Source organism: Molossus molossus, unplaced genomic scaffold (genome assembly GCF_014108415.1).
Source record: "Molossus molossus isolate mMolMol1 unplaced genomic scaffold, mMolMol1.p scaffold_m16_p_13, whole genome shotgun sequence".
In the NCBI taxonomy this organism is placed as follows: domain Eukaryota; kingdom Metazoa; phylum Chordata; class Mammalia; order Chiroptera; family Molossidae; genus Molossus; species Molossus molossus.
Window position 1 is genome coordinate 84,994,467 of NW_023425348.1, and position 8,837 is coordinate 85,003,303.

At 37.2% G+C, this 8,837-nt stretch overlaps 1 protein-coding gene and 1 non-coding gene across 2 annotated transcripts; both read left to right on the forward strand.

Annotated features, from left to right (window-relative positions):
* Positions 1–404: 404 nt before the first annotated feature.
* On the forward strand, positions 405–1,325 carry LOC118629025 (olfactory receptor 5AK2). The gene has a single exon (XM_036260128.1). The coding sequence runs from the start codon at positions 405–407 to the stop codon at positions 1,323–1,325; it is 921 nt and encodes a 306-aa protein (XP_036116021.1).
* Positions 1,326–3,954: 2,629 nt separating this feature from the next.
* On the forward strand, positions 3,955–4,061 carry LOC118629236. Its single transcript, XR_004959455.1, has one exon. It is a non-coding gene; the product is annotated as a U6 spliceosomal RNA (small nuclear RNA).
* Positions 4,062–8,837: the final 4,776 nt, after the last annotated feature.

The following is an 8,837-nucleotide window of genomic DNA, read 5'->3' on the forward strand; positions in this document are numbered from 1 at the left end:
AGAGCTTGAACCAGGATTAAAATGATAAATGACTGAGGTTGTTGAAAGGGTTCAAGGTCATATTTTAATATCGCTTTACAAATGTGTATACCCATTTCATATGGTGAAAATGTGTTTTAATCTGTGTTTCTTAGAATCACACATAGTAGAGGTCAGTCTTCTATGAAATCTTCACTTAGAAAATGAATCCATGGCTCATATATCACTTTTATTGCAGTGGTTTCTTACCCAGAAAATGAAAGAACTATTTGCAAAGCAAGAAACCCTATTGTGAATGTTTGCCTGAAAATACAATTCAAAAACGTGACATGAAATGCAAGAGGCTTTTTTTCTTTCAAAAAGTCACAAAGATTTCTCTTCTTTTCTTTGTCCTCCTCTTGGACCTTCCTAGATTTTTGGTAGCCATGACACAAGGAAATAGCACTGAAGTGACTGAATTCTTTCTCCGAGGATTTGGTACCCAGCACAAGTTTCTCTTCGTTGTATTTCTAGTCATCTACGTGACCTCTGTGGTGGGTAATATTGGAATGATTCTGCTCATCAAGACAGATTCCAGACTTCGAACACCCATGTATTTCTTCCTACAACACTTGGCTTTTGTTGATCTCTGCTTTACCTCTGCTATCACTCCCAAGATGTTGCAAAACTTCATAGTAGAAAATAAATCTATATCATTCAGGGGCTGTGTTATGCAATTATTGGTTTATGCAACGTTCGCAACGAGTGACGCTTACCTCCTGGCTGCTATGGCAGTGGACCGTTATGTGGCCATCTGTAACCCACTCCACTACCGCATTGTCATGACCCAGAGAGTCTGCATCCACCTGGTAGCTGGTTCATATGTCATAGGCTCCATAAATGCTTCTGTGCACACAGGTTTTACATTTACACTGTCCTTCTGCAGGTCCAATATCATCAATCACTTCTTTTGTGATGTTCCACCAATCCTCGCCCTTTCGTGCTCCAACACTGACGTGAACATTATGCTACTTGCCATCTTGGTGGGATTTAACTTGACGTTCACTGTGTTGGTCGTCGCTTACTCCTACATCTCTATCACAGTTGCCATCCTAAAGGTATCTTCTACCACAGGAAGGAAAAAAGCTTTCTCCACGTGTGCCTCCCACATGACAGCAGTCACCATTTTCTATGGAACCCTGTCATACATGTACCTACAGCCTCATTCTAATAATGTCCCGGAGAATATGAAAGTGGCTTCCATATGTTATGGCATTGTGATTCCCATGTTGAACCCCCTGATCTATAGTTTGAGGAATAAGGAAGTCAAAGAAGCTCTAAAAGGGATACTGGCAAAGGTCTTCTAGATCAGACCCACATTGTTCCAGGACAGCACATCAAGGCATCCAGGAGAGGTTAGTGTCCACTGCATACTACTACTGAAATTGGAAACATGTTCACATCGTAAAGCAATGCTACCTCTTTCAATAGATTAGTTCTTAGTATGTGGAAAATATAGAAACATCTCTTGGGACTAATTTTCCCTTGAGCGTAGTTTGGGAAACATATCTCATACTACCCATGAAGAAGGGCTTTATTGAAATTATTTGAAATATTATGAAATATGTATGGACTTTACAGAGTACTTAGTTGTTTCAAATATTTCAGCTTTGTTCTGAAAGAGCAGAAAACTCCAATTTTGTGTATGATTAATTTTAAAACTGCAGTTCATTATTTTCCATTTATTTTAACAAGTTCCCTAAATTGTCTGCAAAGAGGCTCCATGTATGTTCTGTCCTAATTATTGCATAAATCCAAATATAAAATAAACTGATTTGAAAGCACCTTGTGACTCAGGCCAGTATGCTTTCTACCTAATATTCCTCTGTTAGTTACATTCTCCAGCACTTAAAAACACATTTCTTACTTGGTGTTATGGTTTATTTTTTACATTAGTTACCCTCTTTTTTTCAGAATTTATCTCTTTCTTGTATAAAGTAAAGAAACTTCTAGAAACATTTTCTATCTTTATCTCCACTAGAAATAGAAAATCTATAACGTAGATAGATCTAAAAACCTAAACGATGGTCAATCATTTATGAAAGGCATACCAATCATTTAGTCCAGACAAATAACTTTAAACAGTAGGAATGTGATAAGTTGTAGGGAGGCAAAGAGCCCATCGAATCAGGACAATAGACTGTTAACAGAAAAGCTTTAGTAGATAGATTGAAGGGAGGTGATGAGAACTCCCACATGAATCTAGAGATGCCACACTAGCCAGATAGCAAGTTTCACATTAAAATAACACCAGGTAGGCGGACCAGTGTAGCTCAGTGGTTGAGCATTGACCTATGCACCAGGAGGTCACCGGTTCGATTCCTGGTCAGGGCACAAGCCCGGGTTGTGGGCCAAATCCCCAGTGGGGGGCATGCAGGAGGTGGCCAATCAATGTTCTCTCTCATCAATGTTTCTGTCTCTGTCTCCCTCTCCCTTTCTCTCTCTCTAAAATCAATAAAGAAAAAAAATTTTTTAATAAAATAAAATAACACCAGCCAGTCTAATGCACTGTCCAGAAAAATGTACTATTAAATAACAGCACAGGAAAATTGGACAAGAGAAGAAGACATGTTTTTCAAATACACTCTCCTACTTAAATTCTAAGAGAAGAGAAAAAAATTCACCTTAAGTCAGTGTAAGATGACTAGAATTTCCCCTGAAAAGACTTTATCTTTGTATAGGACGAGATCTCAGTCCAGCACAGATTCAATTATCTCAAAGACCAGGCCCAGAGACAATAACTGGAGTGTCATCAGAAAGTAGACAGAGGATGTCCTGAGGCCCTGCAGGGAAAATTAGAAATTAATATTATAGCATGGTGACTATAGTTAAAATACTATATCATATACTTGAAATTTGCTAAGAGGGTAGATTTTAAACACTGTCACCAGGAATGAAGGATAGAAGGGAGGGAGGGAGGGAGAAGTAGGGAAGGAGGGAGAAAGAGGGAGGGAGGGAAGAAATAGTAACTTTGCAAGGTGATGGGTATGTTAATGAGCTTGATTTTGGTGGTCACTCCACAATGCACACATATCTAAACATCAACTTGCATACCATAAATATATATAAATTTTGTCACTGTGTCTCATAGCTGGGGGCAGGAGATGATTGAACAAAGAAAACTTAATACAAATTAGGAACTCTAAGTGGTTCATTGGAAATGAGGCACAAAGTGAGGTCACATTAGTACTCTAAATTGAGTACAGAGGTGAAAGAAATCCTGAAAGAAAATAAACTCTGTGACAAATAGACAAAAGGAGCAAAATCCCTCAGACTTATGTGAAGGATAGAACAGGTGATTTGAGTTTGTTAGCACTTGTCCAAGAGAAAACCTTTCTTTCTGATGTTACAGAGAGTAGTAATGGTCTGGTGGTACATAATCATACATTGTTCCATAAATCAACAGCTACATGTACACTGTCTGAGCCCAGCCTAGACTGAAGAGAGCAGGGAAATATGGACCATTGTCTTGACTGAATCAGTACTTTTCCGATTGATTGATTGATTGATTGATTGATTGATTGATTTATAATTTCAAACATTTACTGGGGGCCTGGTATAGAATCACTGGACACCTATAGTTCAAACAGATACTGCCTCCAGCAAGAAATTTAGAAAGCACTTAACAGCACCTCCTTCAAAAAAAAAAAAAGCCCTTATTTCCCAAGGAAAGAGAAAGATACAGATGTAGGATCATTCCTAGCTCAGAATAACAGCCCAGGGGCCTGAGAAAAACAACTGGAGAGATGCTAGAGGCCAAGATAGTATAAAAACCAAGCAAGTACCCATGACATAGAAGCCCAAAGTTCAACCGTCAAGAGGAAACCCTTCTAAAAAGTGAATTTACTCAAGAATAAAACTGAATAAACTATTCATACAACAAACAACTTCAATAAATATTCAGGGAACTATGCTGAGTGAAAAAAAGCTAAGACTGTGCTCGCTTCGACAGCACAAATACTAAAATTGGAATGATACAGAGAAGATTAACATGGCCCCTGCGCAAGGATGACATGCAAATGCCTGAAGCGTTCCATATTTTTAACCCCCATAAGGCTATAAGCTGACTTCTCACAAGAAACACTACAGGCCAGAAGGGAATGGCATGAAGCAATCAAGGTCATGAAAAAACAAGGATCTGAATCCAAGACTACTCTACCCAGCAAGGCTATCATTCAAAATAGAAGGTCAAATTAAGAGCTTCCCAGACAAAAAAGAAAGCTAAGAGAATACATGAGCACCCAACCAGCACTGCAAGAAATGTTAAAATGACTGCTGTAATTAGTAGAAAAATTTGGAAGAAAAATAGAACCACACTAAACAAAATTGGCAATAAATAAGTACATATCAATAATCACCTTAAATGTAAATGGATTGAATGGTCCATAAAAAGACACAGAGTAGCTGATTGGATAAGAAAGCATGACTCATCTATATGTTGTTTACAAGAGACCCACTTAACAACAAAAGATTCACATAGGTTGAAAGTGAAGGGATGGAAAAAAATCTTCCAAGCAAACTGAAAGCAAAAAAAAAAAAAAAAAAGCTGGGGTAGCAATACTCATATCTGATAAAATACATTTCAAAATGAAGACCATAACTAGAAACAAAGAAGGCCACTGCATAATATTGAAAGGATCTATCCAACATGAAGATATAACCTTGATAAACATATATGCACCCAAAATAGGAGTAACAAAATATATTAAAAATCTCTTGGAGGACTTCAAAGGAGAAATCGATAGCAATACAATAATAGCAGGAGACTTTAACACCCCACTGACATAACTGGATAGATCCTCAAGACAAAAAATTAGCAAGGAACCAGAGACTCTAAATGAAGCACTAGACCAAATGTATTTAATAGATATCTGCAGAGAATTACACCACAAAACTACAGAATTCTCATTCTTCTCAAGTGCACGTAAGACATTCTCAAAGATAGACCACATGATAGGACACAAACTAAATCTCTACAAGTTCAAGAAGATTGAAATCATATCAAGCATCTTCTCAGATCACAATGGCATGAAACTAGAAATCAATTGCAACAAGAACATGCAAATGCATTTGAACACATGGAGGCTAAATAGCATGTATTAAACAATGAATGGGTTACCATGGAGATCAAGGAAGAAATTAAAAACTTTCTGGAAACCCATGAAAATGAACACACAACAGCACAAAATCTATGGGATGCAGCGAAAGCAGTTCTGAGAGGGAAGTTCATAGCACTACAGGCCCACCTCAAGAAACAAGAAAACATTCTAATAGACTATCGAACCTCACAACTTAAAGAACTAGAAAGCAAACAAAAAGAAAACCCCAGAGCAAGTAGAAGGAAGGAAATAGTAAAGATCAGAGGAGAAATAAATAACATAGAGGCCAAAAAAACAATCCAAAGGATCAATGAAACAAAGAGCTGCTTTTTTCAAAAAGATAAACAAGATCAATGGACCCTTAGCTAGACTCACCAAAAAACAGAGAGAACCCAAATACACAAAATCAGACATCAAAGAGGAGAAGTAACAACTGACACCACAGAAATACAAAGGATTGTTAATAAATACTATGAACAATTATATGGCAAAGAATTTGACAATCTAAGAGAAATGGACAAATTTCTAGAAATACATAGTCTCCCAAAACTGGACCAGGAAGAGATAGAAAACTTGAACAGACCAATAACAACGAAGGAAATTGAAGAGGTAATCAAGACTCTCCCAGCAAACATAAGCCCAGGCCCAGATGGCTTCACAGGGAAGTTTTACCAAACATTCAGAGAAGATCTAACACTCATTCTCCTCAACTATTTCAAAAATTTCAAGAAGGAAGACTTCCAAACTCTTTTTATAGGCCAGCATAAATAAATCAATAAATTCTAATTTAAAAACCAGAAAAAGACACTACAAAGAAAGAAAACTACAGGCCAATATCCCTGATGAACATAAATGCCCAAATCTTGAACAAAATACTAGCAAATCGGATCTAGCAACACATCAAAAAAATTATTCATCATGACCAAGTAGGATTCATCCCAGGGATGCAAGGCTGGTACAATATTTGCAAATCAATAAATGTGATACACCACATAAACAAAATGAAGAATAAAAACTACATGATCATATCAATAGATGCTGAAAAAACATTTGACAAAATCCAGCACCCATTTCTGATAAAAATGCTCAGCAATGTGGGAATAGAGGGATCATATCTTGACATAATAAAGGCCATATATGAAAGACCTACAGGCAACATCAGACTCAATGGGCAAAAACTATAAGCATTTTCCTTAAGAATAGGAAAAGGACAAAAATGCCCACTTTTTCAACTCTTATTTAACATGGTACTGGAAGTCTTAGCCACAGCAATCAGACATGAGGAAAAAATAAAAGAGATTCAAATTGGAAAGGAGGAAGTGAAACTGTCATTATTCACAGATGACATGATATACATAGAAAACCCTAAAGACTCCATCAAAAATCTACTAGACTTAATAAATGAATTTGGCAAAGTAGCAGGCTACAAAATTAATGTCAAGAAATCGATGGCATTCTTGTACACCAATGATGAAGTCACAGAAAGAGAAACTAAAAAAACAATCCCATTTACCATCGTAGTAGAAAAATTAAGATCCCTAGGAATAAACTTAACCAAAGAAGTAAAGGACCTCCTTGCAGAAAACTATAGGACATTGAAAAAAGAAATAGAAGAAGATATAAACAAAAGTGGAAGCACATAGCTTGTTCATGGATTGGAAGAATTAAATTATGAAAATGTCTATACTACTCAAAGCAATCTATAGATTCAATGCAATTCCCATCAAAATACCACTGACATATTTCACAGAACTTGAACAAATACTTCAAAAGTTCGTATGGAACCAAAAAAGTCCCTGAATAGCCACAGCAATCTTGAAAAGCAGGACAAAGTAGGTAAGATCACAATACCGAATATCAGGTTATACTACAAAGCCACTGTAATCAAAACAACCTGGTACTAGCACAAGAACAGGCATATAGATGAGTGAAACAGAACCAAGAACCCAGAAATGGAGACCCAAGACAATATGTTCAATTAATATTTGACAAAGGAGGCAAGAGCATACAATGGAGTTACGACAGCCTCTTTAATAAATGGTGTTGGGAAAATTGGACAGCTACATGCAAAAAAGGAACTAGAGCCCTGGCCAGTTTGGCTCACCAGTTAGAGCGTCAGCCTGTGGTCCAGAAAGACCCGAGTTCAGTTCCCACTAAGGGCACGTACCTCGGTTGCAGTTTGTCCCGGCCCTGGTTGGTCGTGCAGTTGGCAGCCACTCGATGTGTCCCTTTCAAGTCGATGTTTCTCGCTCTCTCTCTCTTTTCCTCTCCTTCCCTCCCACTCTATCTGAACAAAAAATGGAAAAAAAAATGTCCTCAGATAAAGATTTAAAAAAGGAACTAGACCATCAACTTGCACCATACACAAGAATAAATACAAGATGGATAAAAGACTTAAATGTGACCCAGAAATTCATAAAAATTCTAAAAGATAATGTAGGCAACAAAATTTCGGACATCATATGCAGAATTTTCACTGATACATCACCTAAGGCAACAGAAACAAAGGAAAAAATAAACACATGGGACTACATCAAACTCAAAAGCTTCTGCATGGCAAAAGAAACAACCATTAAAATGAAAAGGGAATCCACTGTATGGGAGAGCATAATTGCCAATGATATATCAGATAAGGGGTTAATTTCCAAAATATATAGAGTACTCATACAACTCAACAAAAGGAAGACAAAGAACCCAATTTTTTAAAAAAAGGGCAGAGGAACTGAATAGACACCTCTCCAAAAAGGACATACAAATGGCCAAGAGATATATGAAGAAATGCTCAACATCACTAATCATCAGAGAGATGCAAATTAAAAAAACAACCTTACACCTGTCAGAATGGCCACCATCAAGAACTCATCAAACAACAAGTATTGGCGAGGGTGTGGAGAAAAGGGGACTCTAGTACACTGCTGGTGGGAATGCAGATTGGTGCAGCCACTATTGAAAACACTATGGTGTTATCTCAAAAAATTAAAAATTGAATTGCCATTTGATCCCATGATCCCACTTCTAGGAATATACCCTAAGAAGCCTGAAACACCAATCAGAAAGAATATAGGTACCCCCATTTTATAACAGCACTATTTACAATAGCTAAGATCTGGAAACAGCCTAAGTGTCCATCAGTAGACAAATGGATAAAAAAGGTGTGGTACATATACATAAATGGAATACTATGCAGCTGTAAGAAAGAAAGATCTCTTATCCTTTGAGACGACATAAAGGGACCTGGAAAGTATTATCCTCAGCGAAACAAGCCAAGCAGAGAAAGACAAATACCACATGATCTCACTTATTTGTGGAATATAATAAACATAACTGTCTGAGGAATTGAGTAGACCCAGAGAAGTGGAAGTAGGGTACAGACTGACAACCCTCAGAAGAGGGGGTGGTGGGGGGAGGGTAGAGATAAACCAGTTCTTATAAGAGCCTATGTTTTTTAAGGGTGTTTTAAGTCCAATAACTCTTTCTAAGACATTATGGTAGAAGCTTAACTCTTCAACCAAAATTTGAAGTCAAGAATTAGCAAAGATGGCTGACTTTATAGAAAATATTAGTCTAAACCAAGATGGAAAAAAAATATGGCATCAGGCATAAAAGATTCAGACAACAATAACAGGGACAAGAGAATACTGCAGAGGCTGAAAGACAAAGAATCTATTAACCATCCCTACCTGTATTAACTAGCAGTGACAAAATATATTTGTTTTTCCA